General features: G+C 38.5%; 1 protein-coding gene across 6 annotated transcripts in view; it reads right to left on the bottom strand.

The window, feature by feature from the left end:
• The window catches only part of Scn9a (sodium voltage-gated channel alpha subunit 9), a 112,795-nt gene that overhangs the window by 65,558 nt on the left and 25,186 nt on the right, over positions 1–22,051 (bottom strand). For 3 of the 6 annotated variants that reach the window (XM_023706633.1, XM_023706632.1, XM_023706634.1), the window contains exons 7-15: positions 17,827–17,890; positions 16,787–16,928; positions 14,259–14,465; positions 12,153–12,440; positions 9,317–9,655; positions 6,530–6,659; positions 4,816–5,054; positions 3,462–3,635; positions 2,570–2,926 (exon numbers count right to left, since the gene is read on the bottom strand). In XM_023706633.1, coding sequence (XP_023562401.1) covers positions 2,570–2,926; positions 3,462–3,635; positions 4,816–5,054; positions 6,530–6,659; positions 9,317–9,655; positions 12,153–12,440; positions 14,259–14,465; positions 16,787–16,928; positions 17,827–17,890 — 1,940 coding nt within the window. Of the gene's footprint in view, positions 1–2,569; positions 2,927–3,461; positions 3,636–4,815; positions 5,055–6,529; positions 6,660–9,283; positions 9,656–12,152; positions 12,470–14,245; positions 14,466–16,786; positions 16,929–17,826; positions 17,891–22,051 lie in introns of all 6 variants that reach the window. The other 3 variants (XM_023706630.1, XM_004646391.1, XM_023706631.1) reach the window with 2 other exon arrangements.

The following is a 22,051-nucleotide window of genomic DNA, read 5'->3' as shown; positions in this document are numbered from 1 at the left end:
TAACTATGTTTGTGTGTCTATTACCATAACTCTATCTTCTGAGATTATTGATGGAGAATTTGATGCTAAAATGACCACTGAGATAAGCCACCATGGTGGACTTGAGAATGGAGATGAACTTCTCATCTCAATTTTCTCCTACTTACAAGCATGAAAGTCTTTACCAACCAATACAAAGAACAAAATGAGAGCAGATGTAAGGTCTTAATTAGGGAGCTATGAAGCTATGCAGATTGATGTGTAAATGAGAGGCTAAGGACTACTAGCTGGCAAACTTTTCCTGTAAAGGGCCAGATAATAGGTATATTGGGATTTAGGAGAAATAAGGTTGTTATGTTAATCATTCAGCTCAGCTATTATCCTATAAAAAAGGGATCAACAAATGGGTAGAGGAGAGGGAGGGGAGGAAAGGGGGCTGAAAAAGGAATAAAGATATGTTGTGTGCACGTACCAACTTCCTCCAAGGAATATAAACAGGATTTACTATAAACATCTACTCATAAGCTAAAATAAAAAAGTAAATATAAAAACATAAAATCTATAAAAGAAAAAGGCCATAGATAGGATATAAGTGAATAAACATGTCTGTGTCCCAAAGAATTTTATTTGTGCACACTCAAATTTATATAATGCTCATGTGTCATAAAGTATAGAAACCAACATATATCATACTGAGACACAAATAACCTGTCATGAATATGATCATTTTGTATATTTAAATTGTATCAATAAACATAATTAAAAATTCTTCTTTCAATGTTTGTAATATTTTAGAATGTAAAATTTCTTAGTTCAAGGCTCAACTAAAATAAGTGTTCGACTGCATGATGGTTAATCTTGACTGTCAGCTTGAGTGGCTTGAGATACCCAGGAGATTATTGAATCACACTTCTGAGTGTGTTTGGGTAGTGAAGTGTTGTAAGCAGCTGAATTAGATAGAAATATGATAGGCAGTCAGACCGGGCCAGACCCTCATGGACAAGGTGACTTTACAACTTGGAAGAGACAGACACTCATGTATGGACCACACCTCAAGACCAAGACAAAAGAGGAAACATAGCTACATACTTCTCTAGGGATGAGCATCAGGGATTGATATTCTAAACAGGCATCAATCACTTTGAAAGAGCCCAAATGAGTCACTAGCCCAACTCCCAACAGGAAGAGACCCTGTCCTGTATTCATGCCCATTTGCTACATGACTTCCTTCCCGATTTGGTACAGGATTTAATCAATTTTATCTGAGCAATGGTACTTGTAATCTCATTGGTTGACCATAGTTTTGTCCCACCTCATGCCCACCTAAGTGAGTTCCCATGTTCTCTACCACCTTAGACCCACCTTACCACATGTTTTTCCTCTATAAAAGTCTCTGGAAGAGACTACTTCCTGGGGACAACTCACTCGGATCCCCCCTCTGTTCCTTTCTCACACAGGAGCTTTCCTTCCCCCAACAAATCTATTCTGCTCATCACTTCCCTTTGTTCCTAAAAATCATTCTTTGGTTTTAGAGAACACAAACTCATCCCGGGTACCTTTTAGGTGGAGAGATCAGTTTTTCTCCCTATGTCATTTGGAAGTTTCCCTGTGTCAAAAGCATGACTGTGGGAATTTTGCTTGGTCCCTGCCTCCTTCCTCTCTAGTGTGCTGCCCCTATTCTCTGCTCCTGAAGTTGTCCCATGACCAGCTTTCTTCTACCACCTCCCTCTACCATGATCTTTGCCTGGGAACAGCTAACCAGAGACTAAATCCTCTGAAACCAAAACAACTCTCTTATCTTATAAGGTACAGTGGTTGGTGTTATGTTCCAGAAGCTGACCAGTGTAGGATGTATGTGGCTTGTAGACCATGATTCAGTGATTCTGCTACAGACGGTAGGCTTGGTGACCATACTGTGTGACCAGCACTTTTATTTGACTTGGTCTCTGTTGTAACTTCTTTTTATTCCTATCAACTTGGTCATTTGTCATTTAATTTGGTAGTTTCATATTGGGAGAGACTTCATGTCATTTAAGTCATCTGAAACATCATTGGTTTAATTCATAGGACATCACTAAGAAAATGAGAAAATAAAGTAGAAACTTTACATGATGGTTTTAAAAAAATCAGTAGAGCTGGCAGAATAGCTCAACAGATTAAAGTGCCTTCAAGCAGGAGCAGGGGTCAGGAGTTCGATCCCCGGGCTTGCCATGCTAGTGCCTAGCCATTAGGGCAAGCTGTGATAGCAATTGACACTGGGTGTGGTGGTGCACGCCTTTAATACCAGCTCTTGGGAGGCTATAAACAGGCAGATCACTACGAGTCTGATCTAGTAGTGAGACTCTGAACACCCTGTAGACTCTTCCCTAAAATAAAAAATAAGTAAATAGAAAACAAAAAAATCAGTAAGGGTCATCTGGCAAGGGAAATTAAAACACCATTTTGTTTTCTGCTCTTTTCTGTATTAATGTTGTCAATATTTATTATAATAGTTTTATATTCAATTAATCTTAAATTTATAAAAATAATATAGTATCACCGTAAAATAATTTCTATAGAGAATTTAAAATTTATGAACATTGTTACATACCACAAGGTTTCCAATCACCATGACCATCATGTAAACAATGAGGCACATGGTTTGGCCAGCGACCTCCATGCAGTCCCACATGGTCTCTATCCACTCCCCACACAGCACGCGGAACACGATCAGGAAGGAGTGGAAGAAGTCGTTCATGTGCCAGCGCGGGAGCTCACAGTCCTCGTTGATCTTGCAGACACATTCCTTATAGCTCTTCCCGAAGAGCTGCATGCCGACCACGGCAAAGATGAACACGATGATGGCCAGCACCAGGGTGAGGTTACCCAGCGCCCCCACGGAGTTGCCGATGATCTTTATCAGCGTGTTCAGCGTGGGCCAGGATTTTGCCAACTTGAAGACTCGAAGCTAAAAGCAAATATAGTTTAATCTTAGTCATATAAAAATGCTAGTGTTTCCAGTATTGAGTTTTTATTGTAAGTCTGAAACAGATTTTTATCCTATCGTGTGATCAGTATTAGCTGACTGAAATAAATTATCTCCATTTTTCACTCACATCTTTTTTTAAATTCCTGTTATTTTCTTATACTTGCCACTGTATATCTACAATACATACTATGAATTGTCTGAACTGTAGTTCACGATTGTCATAAAAGCTTCTCTCTCTGGCAGTAGGTGTTAGTTCTTTCGGGATTGATAATTTACTTTCTGATACTTTTGCGTGTTTTCATACAGGTATTGAGACAATGGCAATCATTTTAAGAAAAAAAGTGCTTTAAAAATCTTTATTCTTAGTATATGTTTTATATCAATTGTTTTAGAGACAATAATTTGATTATCAACTATCAAATCTATTAAGTTATGCACATATTACTGTCAAAATAATGCAAAGCCAAGACACTTTTTATTATAGAATATAATGGCAAGCTGAGTTTGTACATACCAGCCTAAATGACCTCAGAACTGACAATCCTTCCACATCTGCTAGGAAAAGTTCTACTAAACTTAAAGTCACAATAAGACTGTCAAAAATATTCCAGCCTACTTGGAAATACTCATATGGATCCATGGCGATTAATTTCAAAACCATTTCAGCTGCAAAAATTCCAGTAAAGACCTAAGTGAGAAATACAACATTTTTCTTGCATTAGTAGCAGATATGAAATCAACATAACAATGATAAGACTATCTGCTTAGCATTTCGTGCGTTCCAGAAAATGTGCCTCATGCTTTCAAAATGGCTGCTGCCTCCTTTTGTCCTGTAAACAGGAGAGCTACTCATTTAGTTCTTATACCAGTATCAAAAGGCTTAAGAGTTCTGTCTTGTCACTTTTGATCATCATCAGACGTAATTTAGGAGGAACATATTAATATCCCAGATAAGTGAAACATTTGAAAATTAATACAGTCATTCTTTGCAAAACATTTATTCACCAACTATTTTAGAAGAAGGAACTATGGATCAACACTGAAATTCTGAGTCAGTATTTTCTGGCCTTATGACTGTTAGAAGAATAAAGAACATGTGACTCATGCTTTAAAAGATTTAGAAGTAGAACCGGAAAAAGGGACTGACACAGTGACAGCTGAAGTTAGACTTTTAAACCTTTGATACAAAAGTGCGTTGCAAAACATGAGTAATTCATGATACTGGGATAAAAGGACTCAGAGTAACAGTACAAAACTTGCTTATTACTCATTTGAGTACATTCTGACTCAACAAACCTGAACATAAATGGTTCAAAGATCTATAACTGCATTAGATAGTTTACATCTACCATGACATAACAAGCAGGGAGCACCTGAATGTGGAGTTGTCATAATAGAGAAGGTACATAGTGAAACCTTGGGGCTTACAATAACATGGTAAACTCGGGGAGAAGATACAGGTGTGCATGATCAATGGTTGAAAAAAATAGTTATGCCTCTTTTCCAAAGATGAATAGAAGAAAAGAATAAGATTAATTTATTAATGTGATTATAAAGTATATAAATGTCAATATTTCAAAGTATTCAACAGACAGACATACTGGCAGACAATAAAATGCCATTAACTTCCAAAATGATGACATATATGGAAATAAAATTGTTTCTATAGAATTTAAAACTAATGAAGAATTAATTATTTGAAGATAGAATATATACCCAGAAAGTTGGTTCTGCAGAGCAATTCATATTGTTCATTCTAATTACTCATATCTACTTAGCTAAATGTATACTTGTTTTTAAAAAGAAAGTAACAATAATGACTGCCTAGAAAAACTCTCTGCATATCTAACACCAGAAAAGAAACTCACCAGATTTCCCACAACGAGTACGTTTTTGAATTCGTCAGTCATTGGGTGGTGTTCCATAGCCATAAATAACGTGTTTAAAACTATGCAAATGGTGATTGCAAGATCTACAAAAGGATCCATTACAATAAAATGGATAAACTTTTTGAATTTTATCCAATATGGAGAGCAATTCCAGATCAAAAATGTGTGTGCAAATCTGTTCCACCACCGTGGACATTTTTGTCTGGACTCCTCAAGTTCTGGAAGAAAAAAAAGTAACAAGAGGAAGTCAGTCTTCTGTATATTTTATGCATGCTATCAACACAGTCTACTCTTCAAACAAAGCTTGGGGCTTAAATTTTGTGTAACAGTGCTGTTCCTAGGAAAGTAGAATATATTATATGTCAGTCTTGTATTGCATTTGTTGACTAAATTGAGCAGAAGTGAGAAAAAGGCAGTGAAACAAATGACTGGAAGCAGAAATGTGAGCAACTCTGAGATAAAAACGCACTAAATGTGATGAGAAGCAGGAGACCTGGTGCTGCCTTCACAGAGAAATATTTATTTCCCACCAATGCGTATGCTTTTCTACTGTGTATTTCATCCCATGACAAAAGCAAGATAATTTCATTCTGTCCAGAAAAAAAATTTCCTCCTTTTAAGTGAAAACAATACCTGAATCAAGATACTAGGAAACAATTTCCATAGGAAAACACCAAATAGGCATTGACCCTCTTTAGCTCCTCTGCTTCTTACCCTAAGTTTAAGGAGTGGGCAGAAACTTTAGGACCAGGATGATGTGTGGGAGTGAATGGTGAGCCGTTGGACAAAGTGGAGCCTGGGGAACACGTGCTGCGATGGGGGGAATGGGAACCCATCACCCTTTGGCTCTCTGTGTCAGATGAGAGACTAGATATTGTCTAAAATGATACAGGTGAGAAAGTCACATAACTTTTTCATCTAGATTTTTGCATCAATTGCTACTAAACTGTTTATCTGTGAAAGGCCATTTCATCTACTGTACATTTTTAGTCATAAATGTCCTCCATCTTCAAGGAATGCATGTGGGTGTGTGGCTCTCTGTGTGTCTATGAGTGTACTTTGAGAACTGAACCCAGGCCATCTTATACTAAGTTACACCCACATTTGAGATTCTGAGACAGGCCCTCATCGAGTCACTAAGTTGCCCCTGCCAAGCTTGAATTTGTAATCTTCCTGCTTCAGCTTCCCAGAGTACTGGAATTATAAGTGTGTACCACAATAGACAGCTCATTCTTAATCACTCTTAAACAAAAATGACTGTATCACTTTCCTTTTGTAATCTTTACTCCAGCATGAAGCCATTTTATACTCTTTGAATTCTTTTTAAGAACACTGAGTACTTAGCTAAAGGTACCTAGAATGCCTATTTCTTTTATCTATTAATTTAATTTATTTATTTACTTATTTAAAGTGTATTTGGTTGTTACAGGGTCTCACTACGTGGCGTGGACTCATCGTGATCCTCCTGTTTTCAGTCTTCCCATCGCTGGGATTACAGGCATGCGCCACCATGCCCAGATTCTGTGGCTGGCTCAGCCCACCTTGGGTGTGGGGCTGGCACAGCATGTGGTACCAGCGATTGAACTGTGGTCCCTGTGCTTGCTAAGCAGGTGTTTTAGTCCACTGAGCTATCTTGCTGGCCCGATTTCTTTTATTTTAGAACCAGTAAGGCAGAGAACACTATCACCTTTACCTTCTACAGTGTTTGAGAGGATGCTTGCTCGACTCATTGCCCGTTGCCGGACATGGGGGTCATTGAGCATATCTTCTGAAAGAAAATAAGAGCTGGAACATCTTTTTTTACGTATTTGAATGGTTGTACCCTGAAAAAAAAAGATGACCAATTAAAATCTTAACAATGGAATTCTAATACAGTGTGGGTATGAAGTTATTTCTTAGGGTATTGTAGAGAGTAATTAAAAGGGAAGAGCAGATTGCTGGGTTCAAATCATGGCTTTTTACTGGCTGGATATCATGGGAGATTTACTTAACTGTCTTATCATGGGTAGATGAGGGTAATAAGAGCACTTGCTTCTTTATTTTATTATGAGGGGTTAAAGGAATTAATACTTAAGTTTGAAAACAAAGCTTGCTGCTTTTGTCACTATGGCAGCATCATTAATTGTCTTTCAAGTTACCTAATTTATTCAGGTATTAGCTAAAGTATCCTACATAGAAACAGCTAGACAAATGAAGTAGCGATATTTGTGTAAAGAGAAAAAGAACCCAATATTCTCCAGTAATTTTCTGTGCTTATTCTTTCTAGAGGTTGGAGACACTAGTGAAAGTTACTTTAATGACTGCTCATTGTGGCCAAGAAAGATACCTCATTACCTCAGCTGACTATAAGATGACAAATGTCTCACTTTGAAAATGACACTTATCACTCAGTGATATGAATTGTAGCAAAACAGAATGCAAGCTCCATCCGAAAGAGGTGACCACTAGTCAGCTCTAAACTTTGCTGCCGTGCAGGCATAGAGCCCAGGCACACCATGTAGGTTCCTATTTAAGTAAAAATGTCTTATTTTTCAAAGCATGGCAGCACATTGAAATTTAAGACATAATATTGGTTCTGTAGAATTCAAAATCATATACACACATGCTCACATACATATACACACAAACAACTACACAACTCTATATCATTTTTCTGTTTCAACATGGCATGTGGTATATATTTTTACATACTCCATATATATATATCTCTATCTGTCTATTTATTGATAGATAGAGAAAGAGTTGTTAAGTTGTATAGTTGTATACATACTCAAGCAAAAATATATGTGTGTGTACATATGTGTGTGTATATACACAGACATACAGCTGCAGAGGCTTTTACAAATAATGATTTATGAGCATATTTTCTCTGCTGCAGCCTCTTATTTATGGACTTGCTAGAAGCATAAAAATTTCCCCAAGTCATATAGAATTTTTTTTCACTAAAACAAAATTTTTTTCCATGTAGACGTGTCTTAGGTGCAGAGATGAAATTATTCGCCATGCAATATTTTCAGGTAAACTCTATTATGTCACACTTTTATGATAACCACATGTGTAATTCCTGTAGTCTTATAATTTGACTTTAGAGTATACCTTGGTATTGACTTTTGTTGGTGGTAAAACAAACTTGTAAATAAAAACACTTCATTTAAAAATGTGAGATAATCACCAACTCTGAAATAAACTGCTTGATATTTTACAGACAAAAGCTACATCGCTGCAAGACAAAGCACAACTAGAGTCTGACTTCACAGAAATGTAACATGCTTATCTGATAAAGACGACAGCTGGGCAGCAAGGTTCAGGCTGCATCATGCAACTAGTGGCCGCACATTCCCGCAGAGCGCATGCACTCATTCCAACTGAATTGTGTGTACAGTCATGGCTTTGATGGAATTGTATTCTCACTTGGAATACTACATGGTCCACAGATAGGAATTTAGGAACAGATAGCCTGCACGGAGAGCTTGCTGGGGTAGAAGAAACCCTTGGTCATACATGATGTTGCAGCACACTGTAGTCAATGAATGGGTAAAGAGTTACCCTGGAAATTCCAGGAATAAGAAAGATCTCACTTTCAAATCTAATTAGACACTTTTCTGTTTCCACTATTAAACTCGTGGGATTGTTCTTGCTTTGTGTTTGTTTGTTTGTTTGTATCAGTGTGTGTATTTTTGATATTTTCTTTATATTCATAAACACCAGACAAAAGAGGTTTTTAAAATACTCTTCTATTTTCTCAGGGACATTAGGCATGGCCATGCTACGTAATTTAAATGACAAGCCTACTGCATTTCAGAGAGAGCAGAACCTGGCAGCTAGGAGCTCATTCTCTGAAACTAGGGTTCTGTGTTTACACTTCAAAGCTGCATAATAGCTGAGTGAGCGCATGTAAGCTCTTTTATCTCTCTGTATGTCAGTTTCCCACTGGTAGGCAGTGGTAGTAACGTATCCCCTAATAGAGCTGCTATAAGTCTTAAATCTGTGCTTGTTGATAGTATTATGAATAATTTAAATAAGATGGCTCATTAAAAGCTACATATTAGGTAGTAACCTAAAAAGGTAGCAGCAGGTAGCACACAATGCAACTTCTTTACTGAAACAGGACTTATTGCCAACTAATAAGGCCAGCATTTTCAATGAATTTTCTGTGTTGCTACATGTATCTTTTTTAGATTGTTCTATAAAGGGCAGATTTATAATTTCCAAATATAACATCAATAAGAAGTGCATTCTTTTAAAAAACAGAACCTAAAACATCTTTGAATCAGATGCCTATTACACATAGTATGAGGATTAAGCAAGTGAATTAAAGGTGTGTTTATCAAAGAAAGAATTGCAAAACGCAGAGCCATTCATAGGCCAGACAGAAGGCCCCTGCAGTAGAGAGACTGATGCAGGAGTAGGGGCCAGCCATGCCTGAGCTACGGAGAAACGTCCTTACGCTGTCATCAGAAGTTGCCTTATCTATTATCACCTCTGGCAGAAGCTGTCCGTTGGGAAGCATGAGGGCTGAGGGTCCATCGACCAGGGAGACCACACCATTGCAGTCCACAGCACTGTGCATCTTCCCGTTCACTGGCACCATTGGGGGGGACCTACTGGCTTGGCTGATGTTACTGCTGCGCCGCTCCCGGAATCTCGGGGGCAGGAAGAGTGAGCCCCGTCTGCTCTCATTGTCTCCGAAAATGCTGTGCTCGTCATCAGCAAACTCAGTTTCAGATCCCATGTCTTTTCCTCGGCCCTTGAAACTGAAAAGACTTGTCCTGCTGCTGCGCCTTGCAGAAAACAGGGAGCCCCGGATGCTGAGTGGTGACTGCAGAGAAAAAGATAAGGTGACATGGGTCTGCAGGGATGCTACACGGCAGTGCGCTCCGCGAGGCTACCGGTGGCCCGAGGGCAGGGGCTCCGCTGGTGTCAGAGAAACATACATCAGAGCAGAGCAAGTCAGCAAGAAGACAAATTGTCCCAAATAAAGAACGAAATAACTTGAAGAATTCCTCCTTCAGGACCAGGTCAATTATCTGTGCAGCTCTCTACTATTATTTTTTACAGTGGCATCTTCATCCGCTGTATACCATTATTTCGTTATATTGACGTGTCACATAACAATTTGGTATTGCCACCTATCATTTACCCTTTCCATCGCTAAATTCCACAGGAAACAAAAACTCTTTTAGATTCAAGTGCTTCCTTGTATGGTACTGCTTTTGATTCCTCAAAACTACATTAAGGTATATCTTAAAGGACCTGTTTAGTGACAAGCACTTACAAAGTCATGAAATATTGGAACATGGAAAACAAGCTCTTAGGGCCGGCAGATAGCTCAATGGACTAACATGCCTGCTCAGGCAGAGCACAGCGGCCAGGGTTCGCTCCTGGGTGTGCCAAGCCAGCCCTGCCCCCAGGGGCGCACTGAGACTGTGATTGAGACTGGGCGTGGTGGTGAGTGTCTGTAATCCCAGCAAGTGGGAGGCTGAAAACAGGAGAATCACTATGAGTCCAATCTACTCAGTGAGACCCTGTAGACCCTGTACCAAATACATTACAAAAAAAAAAAGAAAAAAAGAAAAGAGAAGAAAGCTGTGCACCACCAAGGGGAGGGGATCTTGTTAACATGCTTCATATCAAAGGAGAAATCATTTCCATAAATCAATATCTTATGAGAATTCTTTGGAAGTGTCACACTCAGAAAACATCAATGTTTACTCTGTAAAGAACACAGTGACAGCATTATAAACAACAGAAAATGAGTATGATAAGGTGTTGCCTTAAAACTACCTTGCACTGTAGCAGCCCTATTTCTTTTATCGATACCATTTGGGTTCATATTCTTGGTCACTGTCTAAACTATAAAATCTTGAAAGGCAGGGGCTCCCTCTCCTTATATCTGGAGTGATTTGTAGGCTGAAATAGTAGAAGCTGGAAATTTTGAACAAAAGCAAAGATGAGAAGGATAAAATTTCTTGGTGAGGCATTAAAGAAGAGTTATGGGAAGCAGAGAGGGCAGAAGAGATTTGCAGGATGAGGGACATTTTATGTAGCGGGTGAAGAGTGAGAAATGTTAGGCCAGGACAAAATGACAGAGAAAATGACTTCCATTAGAAGCAACTGCGTATGTTCACTAATAAAAGCCTGACAGTATAACTCCTGTGGGTGGGAGGGAGCACTCCAGCATGGTGAAAGGAGAGAGAAGGCAGAGAGAGACAGGAATACAAAGCCAAAGGTAGCTTGGGGCGTGGGTGGGATGTGGGCCTTGCTCAAGAGAATATTTTCTTTCTTGTTTTCCTTTCCTTTTCTTTTTTAATTGGGCAGAAGGACAGCTAGATTTTTATTATATAAAAATGTTTGGAAGTTGTATGGTAGAAACAAATGTTAAGGATAGAAGCAATGGCTCATCCTAGAGGGTCTTTGCATACAATCATAGGTAAGGGGGCCTGATGTGCAGAGCTTTCAGTGGAGAAAGGAGGAAAAGGAAAGAGGAAAATCACAGAAGCAGAATAAACAGTCTAGGAGACTAGAAAGCAAATGTTAATATATTTGAAGATAGACAATGTCAAAGGCATCTACAGAGTTCTAAACTGTGTACCTGGCATTGTGGAGATGTACTTACCTATAGTGGTAAAGAAAGAAGCTAAACTAAAGACTACTTTTTAGCCATTATTTAAGAATACAGACTAACTTCAGCTATGAAAAAGAATCTATCATAAATGGTGTGTTCATTACTTTTTTAAAGATTTATGTATTTGGTACAGGGCCTCACTATGCCACTTGGACTCATAGTGATCTTCCTGTTTTAACCACCCCCAACCTCAGGGGCAGGGCCAATGTGGCATGTGGTACCAGGGATCAAACCCTGGTTCCTATGCTTGCCTAAGCAAGCACTTAGTCCACTGAGCTATCTTGCTGACCAATTTCTAAAGCGGTTCTTAAGAATAGTTTGTTTAGGAAATTTGATTATTGAAGATAGGACAATTCTCAAAGATAAGCACCTTCAAAAATGAACAACACAATGGGAAATCTGAGTATGTCCTTTTTTAAATGCCAGGAAATAGATCCTTTAAAAAATCTTTTTGAGACGGAGTTTTACTATGTGGTTCAGGCTGGCCTTGAACTTACTTGGTAGCCCAGGCTGGTCTCAACTTCACAGCAATCCTTCTGCCTCAGCCTCCTGCGTACTGGCATTATAGGTGTGCACCTCATGCCCAGCCTCAGAAATAGATTTTTTACCTATACATATGAATGAAACCACTCACACTTTTCCTTACCCCAGCTAGAACACCATGGTTGCTCCTGCCAGGAGTGTGCAGTACCTGATTAGGGGTGGAGAGTCTCTTCTCCCGAGCCTGTCTGGGCCCTTCAACACTGAGAAAGAAGCTTTTCCTTCGGACGCTCTCCTCCGACTCTGACTTGGACAGCTTCTCCTCATCTCCCTTCTCCTCTCCACTGGACAGTTTCTTCTGATTCTTTTTCTTTCTTCTGTTTCTTCTTTCCTTAGCACTTTTTGAACTCAGTTTAGATGTTTCTGAAGAACTTTCTGAGAGGCCCATAATTTGGCTTCGTCTAATGCTTGTGTATTCAGCTGCTGCTGCTGCTATTACCTGTTCGGCCAAGACATTGCACAACATAACTCACTCGAAAATTCTGGGGAACCTCATCACAGGTACCTGTCTCCTGTCCACACACTGTACATGTGACTATTCTTGTACATGAAGTGATACAGTTTTCTTTGCACATTGGCCAGAAAGCTTACACAGCATACATTTGCTGCATTTCCCACTTGTAATAAGTGCAATTGTAACCTGGGAATTGAACTCATAGATGTTACTAGTTTGCTTAAAGTAAATATATTTATACATTAAAGTAAATATATTATATGCTAAAGTTTTATCAGATAGGACATAAAACTCATATAATCTGCGGAATACGATGCTTTTCTGTATTAGATAATTAACTCAATCTTATGGATGAAGTCAGGCCACTCAGCTTATTGAGCTGGAATTATCTGAAAATTCAAAGATATAATCTAAAAATAATTGGATCGAGAGAAACTATAAGGTCAATGATTTTTGTGTGTGTGTGGCTAGCTCAGCCTTCCCTTGGGGTAGGACTGGCGCAGCATTGTGGTGCCTGATATTGAACTGTGGTCCTTGTACTGTCTACGCTTGCCTAAGCAGGTACTTTAGACCACTGAGCTATCCTGCTGCCCCATGATTGTTTTCTTAAAAGCCTCTAAGAGCTCCTGGTATGTATCTGGGAAGGTGTAGTGCATGTATCACCACCTTCTGAACATTTAAAACAATACACCAGACAATTCTTCCAAAAAGAATTGGGAAATAAGATGTAAATGAAAAGCAGAAAAGAACTTCCACTCCTATACCACCAAAATCAATGCTGTTTTTATGTCTTCAACCCTGTCTATATGCTTAAATAATTTTTAGATTTGCGCTGTATCCTATTATTTAATCCATTATTATTTGATAGCTTTTTCTTCAAGACACATAATGTCCTTCAATACATAATACTATGGCTCGTTAATACTTTAAAATGTGAAAATTATTGTAATCCTTTTAACCATTTTCTAACTTTTCAATTTTTTTTTTTTGTTTTTTTTTGTTGCGGAACCTGGGATTGAACTCAGGCCCTTGCCCTTGCCAGGAAAGCACTTATGCAACTGAGCTGTCTCCCCATCCCTAAAATGTGTTTTCTGATGTTTAGATGCATTAACATACCACACTGCGTACATTAGTGCATCAAAGTACCTCTGCGTCACAGATTATTACTTTGTATGAATGATATTAGAACTCTTGAAAAACATTAACAAGATTAAACCATCACAGAAGTTTTAAGACTCTTGCAGCATATTTGAAGTTATGTTTTCTCAGTGAAAGACTTTTCAAGCTCCTCTATTAAAGTACACCTCAAAGGAGAATATTAAGAGGACACTTCGGGGATCTGTGACTTAAGTGTAAGTACCTGCAACCATTCATATGATTTTTAATCTCAGATTTTATCCTAAAAATCTTTGCAAATTTAACAAAAACTGATGAATATTTCTTTTCTTTTTTTTTTTTTCAACTCACAGACTATGTGTTTTTCCCTAAATGCTTCTACACAGCTGTTACTCTAGGGAGAGGCATCATTTGTATTTTGTAAGCTTTCATGGTCCTGTACATATTTAAGCACTGCTGGTAATAGCTTTAGGAGCAGCAGCCTTGAAACATCTTGTATGGGAAAGGGAATTGATCATAGAAACAGTGTAGCTAAGTCTAGAGCCGGTTCCTTCACTCACACTAGAAGTGAAGCTGCAGCTTATGTATAAAAGCTAGCCTGTGGAAGGCTAAACATAGACTACAGCCTTCTGTTACTACCCTTTGCATTTCTACTTCTAGGGAAAATTTTAAACAAAATAACAATACCTCAGCTTCTTCTTGCTCTTTTTTGAGTTGATCTAGCATCTGTTCAAATTCTAAGTCCTTCTGTTTAGCTTCTTCAATGTTTGCCTGGTTCTGTTCTTCATAGGCCATGGCAACCACAGCCAGAATCAAGTTAATTAGGTAAAAGGAGCCCAGGAAAATCACAACTACAAAGAAGATCATGTAGGTCTTGCCAGCAGCACGCAGTGTCTAGGGAAAAATGGAGATTGTTCTTTTAATAATACAGTTTTTTAAAGTAAATTGTTTCAATGCGAATGGTATATTAAGCATGCATAAATTGGGTAATTTTGTGTAATCTCACAAAAATAAAAAAGAATAAAATGGTATTTTTATGGAAAATGATTAGTACTAAAACAAATATATTCTTATTACAAAAAATATAGCAACCTGATAAACCTCTGCCAAAGTTAGGTGTGATTCATGGTTATTATTAATTATTATGTACTTATTTATTTGGTACAGGGTCTCACTGCAGAGCTCAGATTCATGGTGTTCCTTCTCTTTTGGCCTCCCCAGCACTAGGATTAGAGGCGTGCGCCACACTATGCCTGGTCTTGGTGGCCAGCTTGGCATGCTTAGGGCGGAGCCAAAATGGAATGTGGTACCCAGGATAGAACCTTGCACTTGCTTAAACAGGCGCTTAGACCACTAAAGCTTTCTCTGGGGACCCATTCATTTAATTTTTTTAAAGTTAATTCAAATCCATACAAAAATTAACTGAAAATGTCGAGAGGAATAGTCATGTCTGATAGACCTAGGGAAGATCAACATGTGCATAGTAGTTAAGAGGACAGAAGTGGTGATCCATCTACAGGCCTCATTCCTCACCTCTCTTGGAAACTTCCCATGAATCAATGAACATCCATTCATGCATTGTACTTTCATATAAACCTCTCAAGTGTTTAGTGATAAACTCTTATGGACCAGTCAGGGGATGTGATGACAAACATGATAACAAGGTTGCTAATTTTGGGGAACTTTCTGTGTAGGAGAAGAAAGAAGTTCTGAGTAGAGAAGGATGCTTAATAATGAACAAATATATACTATCATATTTATCAGACCATGATAAGCTAGGTTCACAATCTCAGTTCTCTCCACAGTTCTGGTCACAGACCAGAATGGACACGAATTGTATCAAATTTCCCCAGAAGGTCAACCACTGAGTTTAATTCAGTTCTTGTCCTATTCACTTTGCAGCCAGAATCGTGGAAAGAGTCAAGCTCATGAACTGAGGTGCCACTCTCCTCTAGAGACAATAAATTTTGCTAACGTGATAAACTGTGGTCTGGGAAGGCCTTTCTAAAGGGTGTCCCTGGAATAGGCATCTAGATGGGATGAAGAAGGCAGAGCATGGTGAAGACTCATTTGGGGAAGGGAAGAGCAGGATCAAGTGCCCTGCAGCAAAGCTGAGGTTGGTGCACAGAGAACCAGCAAGCCAGCGGCATGGCAGCAGGGAGCTGAGTGTGGGCACCGAGGTGGCCAGTGGGAATCAAGGAGCCCTAAAGAGACTAGTCACCCAAGAGAGTCTCTGAGTGCACATTTGCTCCATCATCCCCTCTCCAAAACAAGCTGCAACCCAGCAGCATTTTCCCAGTACCCATCTCAGGCAGTGAGAGAAAGGTGACCAGCAAATCCACCCAGCTGCCTGTTCATGAAATCACTATCTAGAACCCTCCATCAGGACTATGCCCATTTATGTAGCACCTGAGTAGTGCAGGCATGGCTGAGTCACAGCCAGGCCCTTCATGTTAGTCCCATGCCCTCCAGGATCGCTGCCTGGCACACAGTGCTAACACAGGACTCCAAGGATCCTGTGCTGTTGTACTTATTATGGAAAAATAAAACAGGACATAGGAAGAATGTGGCATTTCTGAGCAAAGAATTCAGTATGTATCATAAAGACTTCCCATGTCATTCTCTTTCTTCCTTGGATTGGGTAGTGAGAACATACACAATAACAGAGCCCCTGGCTCCAGAAAGTTCACACTCAAGTTAGATACAAACAAGAACTACAGTAAAAGAGATTAATGCAATGAATTGAATTCACAAAGGGTATGGGAGTCTAAAGCAATTGACTTGGAAGAGGGAAGTTTAGAGAACTAAACTGAAACTTTAACTGGAAGAGTTTAAAATAAACTGTGTTGGTCATAAGCATTAGAGGAGCCTCGTGAGTTCAAGACAGCCTAACTAAGCACATGAGGAAAGCGGTACATGTGTAGACCGAAGAGAACGTTATAGTGTGTTTCCTGCTGTCTTCATCAAATCACACGTATTGAAAAAAACAGAAATGATCTAAAGAGCAAATTTCCCCAGAAAGAACAAGAAATACGCTGACGACTCAAGAGCTATCTGCTGCAATAGTGCTGGAGTACAGCAGTTCTCATTTTAGTAATTAATAGCGTTTTAACTGTTCTCAAAAGAGATGTTAAAACCTCATGCTAAAAAGCTGGCAAACAACAACCCCTACATTTGTATGTCATTCAGAACTGCATGTGCTGCTTAGTGCTCACCTGTTGGTAAAGGTTTTCCCAGTAGTCCTGAGTCATCAGCCTGAACAATGCCAGGAAGGCCCAGCTGAACGTGTCAAAGCTCGTGTACCCATAATCCGGGTTTCTGCCAATCTTCACACAGGTATACCCTTCTGGACACTGACTGCACAGCAAGAAGAATAGTGTCAGTTAGGAGTTCTGTTAGTGACAAATAAAGAGCAGTACAAAAACTTTACAAACGTAAGGTTCTTTACATAGGCAAAAGTATTGAGCCATAATTAAGCACACATAATTTGGAGTCTGGAAGAAATGGGTTTAATTCTCACCCTCCTGTTTGCAACAGGAGTTAGACCTTGTCAAATTATTTAAATTCTTTAGGATACAGTTCTCTCCTTTGGTGAAAACATCATAAAGACATTTCACTTCAAGAGGATAAGACAGTAATGAAATTTAAATGAGATGAATTGTGCAAATTTCTTTACTTACATACTGCATATGGGAAACATTTAATAGACATTCTACACAGGAGGAAGAGCAGAGTAAATACCCTGCTGCAAACTGGAGATTTTGTGGGGGAGAATTAGGAACACAGATCACATGGATTTGAGTCCTGACTGGTGACCCTCTTCAATAACATGGCCAAAACCATACACTCAGTTGCCCAGTAGTCAAATTTAATGAGAGAATGGATAAAACTTTTAGATAAAAAGAAAAGTTTTTATCTGCTGATTCTGTTATTCTTATTCTTAGAAAGAAAAAAGGCCTGAAATTATTCAACCAGCTTTATTGGGAGTACATGTAAATATTTTTTTTCTATTTTTATGATTACGTGATTCATAGCTTATTAAAATTCAGGCACCACTCCAGACTCTTGCTTTCCAGGATGTGCATTAGCTAGAAACATTCTTAAGTCTGGTTTCACTGAGGAGATGCACTGAGTTAAATGATGCCATAAAATGTGTAAGATTATGGAACCGAGGGTTTTGATAAGCAAACTAATTAAGCATAATTTTTCCTTCTTTTGCAGCTTTTAGAAGAAAGAAAAGACAGAGATTACATACCCTGAATCTGTGCTGAAGCCACAGAGGAGAGCATCTTTGGATCCCTCCAAATAATAAACATATTCTGTTTAGGAAGAATTTGAACAATATAGCATTATAGCATAAACTGGAAGAGTGACGTAGCAAATAAAGCAACATGTATCATACATGTGTGCCTGGGAGAATTCAATCAATGAACATCCATTCATACGTTGTACTTTCATATAAACCTCTCAAGTATTTAGTGATAAACTCTTATGGACCAGTCAGAGGATGTGATGACAAACATGATAACAAAGTTGCTAACTTTGGGGAACTTTCTGTGTGGGTGAAGAAAGAAGTTCTGGGTGGAGAAGGATGCTTAATAATGAACAAATATATACTATCATATTTATCAGACCATGATAAGCTAGGTTCACAATCTCAGTTCTCTCCACAGCTCTGGTCATAGACCAGAATGGACAAGAATTGTATCAAATTTCCCCAGAAGGTCAACCACTGAGTTTAATTCAGTTCTTGTCCTATTCACTTTGCAGCCAGAATCATGGAAAGAATCAGGCTCATGAATTGAGGTACTGCTGTCCTCTAGAGACAATAAATTTTGCTAAAGTGATAAGCTGTGGTCTGAGAAGACCTTTCTAAAGGGTGACCCTGGAATAGGCATCTAGATGAGATAAAGAAGGCAGAGCGTGGTGAAGACTCATTTGGGGAAGGGAAGAGCAAGATCAAGAGCCCTGCAGCAGAGCTGAGATTGGTGCACAGAGAACCAGCAAGACAGTGTCATGGCAGCAGGGAGCTGAGTGCAGGCAGTGCAGTGGAGTGGACAGTGGAGAGACCAGACACCATTTGTAGTTTTAAATGCCATCATAGATGCTTTGTGCAGTAAGTTACAGCAGCACAAGTCCAAAAACAAGGGAACCTACTAAGTGAATATAGTAAGAAAGGTCATGATTACAACTCAGAAGAGAGGTCTAGATAGGGACAGGAAGGGATGGCAATGTGGTGGATGAGAATTGCTGGGCAGAGCATATGGGGACGTGCACAGGAGGACAATGGTTCCAGCTACTAAGGTGAGGAGGTCGGGAGTCATACTAGGAGTGCTGTGCTAGCCACGCTTACTTTGAGATGGTTATTAGGTATTAAATGGTAAGTTTCAAATGGATAGTTTGATTGCTAGGACAATCTGGAGATTAGTAGATTTATCAAGGATGGAACCATGAATATGGTGAAATGTTTTAGAATGGGGAGTCTTTTGGCACATGGATTATGTTTTTAATAAGCCTATTTCAGAATGGCAATTCAGTATAATAACAAATATTATTCATACTGGTGGGATAAATCCCAACTTCCCAGCAAAATCCATGTAAGGAAACAATAGAAAATTATGAAAATTGATATAACAAAAATCTACAGTTAATATTCATTCTAGTACAGATTACAGGGCAATAGTTTATTAATTTTGAGATCAATAGGGCAAAGTATTAAAATATTATTCTGTGGATATGTCTATCTCCCCTCACTCAAAAAACTACTTGTATCAGATGCCCATGGCTTGGGCTTACGGAGGTGGAGGGTATGCTTCCCAACCAAAGGGAAATAAAACAACTGGGGAAACTGGTGTGGAGTATTAGACTGGGGTAGAATGTTTGCAAGTGCCACACTGCATTCAAGCACAATTTCAGCAAACAAAAGATCTGCAGGTGCAGATAGGAAAAGCTATGGTACAAGTAAAGAGCAGTACTGTGGCTTTTCCACAAGCCTCCATTAAATATGAAACATTCAGAAAACAAGAGCAAAGGGGCATCTTACTTTAGCCCAAGTAATTTACTTTAGTACATTAGTTACTGGAAATTTAGCAACAAACTAACATGACCTTTGCTTTCATCAACAGCAAAAACAAAAGGTGCTTGGTGAGGTTTGGAGCAGATAATGAATAATACCAAGAAAAATCCATAAAATCCATAAATTCAAAAATCTGCCTTTTAAAATGGAAAGCTACCGTCATTCTTTTATTTGATAGTGAATTTTGAAGAGCTACCCTGAGAAGGCCGTGGGAACAAGAATACACTTGGAGATGTTGCTTGGCTTTCTTTGCAGGTTGTTTTTACCGTGTTAATTCTTTGGTATCTCAGGAATGCTAACACATTTAACTCATCACTTGTCAGAAGCTGTCAAGAAAATCTTGAGTTCACGTCTTTCTTTGTCCAGCTCTTCAACTTATGCATATTCTGGGAGCATCTTTTCTGTGCTTGCTTCTAAGCATAAATACTGGTGGAGAAATTCTTATAACCGAGAGAACTGCTACATTTTAACTAAATTATATTCAATATCAAACTGAGACTCAAAATAAATTCAATTTCTCATTCTATAAATAAATTGATTTTCTCATTCTCTAACGTGATTATGTACTGCAAACCCTCTGTAGAATTTTTCCTTCCTTTTTCAATCGCAGCCAATGATTCCGTCTTATTCTTCTCTGGGAAAAATGAAAGCCATAGGCATGAATTTAATCCCTTTCCAATAACTCTGCAGTCTGCACCCCATTATTCTGCCCACATCAGCAAAGATGTTTCTCCTTTCTGCTTTTTCACTATCTCCAGAGTCTGACTTCCTCCTGACTACTCTGAATTATTCCACATTTTATATTCTTATTAATTCACTTCTGTCATTAGGAAAACATACCTATGAAAACCCATAGGAAAATAATGCCAGCCATTGTCACATTATTCTGTTTCCCTTTGAAGTCAAATTTATTGGAAGAAGTTCTGCACATACTGATTGTTCCTTTTCTGACTTTGAATTCATCTGTATAACTGTGTTTGTTTGGCTGTGTGCCCTTGCCTCTTCCAAACTTTTCTCAGGAACGTCTCTTACAACTTTCATGTTGCTTAAGAACAATGGATAGTCTCCTATTTTCACTAGTAGGCCTTGATTTTGTAGTATCATTCTACACAAAAATTCCTTTTGCAAAATATATTTCATTCCCTTAGCATTACTATTTTTATCTTTATTTTCTTTTTTCTTTATTGATTGTTCCTTTTGTATGCCCTTTTTAAGGTCCTCTTTTGTGCTGGAATCCTAAACATTAGGGTTGGGGAGCTGATCATGCTCTAAAGCACAACCTTGTCTATCACCTTCCTACCAGCAAACATCTCTCCTTCCACGTCCTTTCTTTTTGCCAATCACTTGGAAATTTGTATCAGAAAAGCAGGCCAGTTCCTCTGATTTATACACTTAAATCTCCAACTCTCTGTCTTTTGCTTTGGACCTCTCAAAGATGCCTGAAGTTTTGGTGATTAATAGTGATTTTCCCCTAAAAACGTGGGCACCATTCCCTTGCTGACCACTGCTATCTATTCAGCGAAGTCAGCTGGAAATGGAGATGTTGCCTTTTGCTCTCTCACACTGAGAAATCACGTTGTGAGAAATCAGAGCTCTAGAAAGCAGAGTTCAGAGATTTGCCACTCTACATACTGCTGGTGAGAGACAGTTCACATTTGCTTGCTTCTGAGTGTGACCGGAAATGAAGACCATTAACAGTTAAGAATTTCAATAATGTAACTAAAATGATCAGAACTTATTAAAAATTCTATATGCAATATATTAGGAAGGTAAGATATACTAGTGTGAAGCTGTTTGCTTTTGCACAGGGAATAAAAACAATCTTTGTCCCAAAGCAGAATACCTAGTTGCTTTAAAATAAGAAAAATGTACTGTATAAGAAAAACTACTGAAGGACTATAAGAGTCACATTAGCTTCGTAGGAAATGAACCTTGTGAAAGAATTTTATTTATGGTCAAGATGCCTAACATAAAAGGTAGGTGTTTATAATTTTTTTTAAATTGTGCATTAATGTCAAAAGTATGATGATAAAAAACTAGAATTTGGTCCTCTCTATTACAGCAACTAGGTTTTCTTCAAGTTTTGCTTTGGTCTTAACAAAAAAACCTTGATTTTTTTTTTTTTTTTTACTTTTTCAAGTAATTCATTATGAAACAAAAATTCTTTTGTACATGAAAATTGTTTCTAATGTTTCCTGCTGTCTTTTATTATGACTTTTATGGCTTCAGAAAGCTGAGTTGTTTGATAAAAAGAGCCATGTTTTTATATGACTACTTACCATTTTTACACGTGCCTTTGAAGTCTTTGAGTTACACTGACTATCACCCTAAAGGAATGGTTGCCATTGAAATGACTGATGATTCTATTTTGATTATTTTAAACCTTGTGATATTCTAAACAAAA

The sequence above is a fragment of the Octodon degus genome, unplaced genomic scaffold (genome assembly GCF_000260255.1).
Source record: "Octodon degus isolate 3935 unplaced genomic scaffold, OctDeg1.0 scaffold00267, whole genome shotgun sequence".
Lineage (NCBI taxonomy): Eukaryota > Metazoa > Chordata > Mammalia > Rodentia > Octodontidae > Octodon > Octodon degus.
Note: the sequence above shows the minus strand (reverse complement) of the source record. Positions and strands in the feature narration are given on the sequence as shown.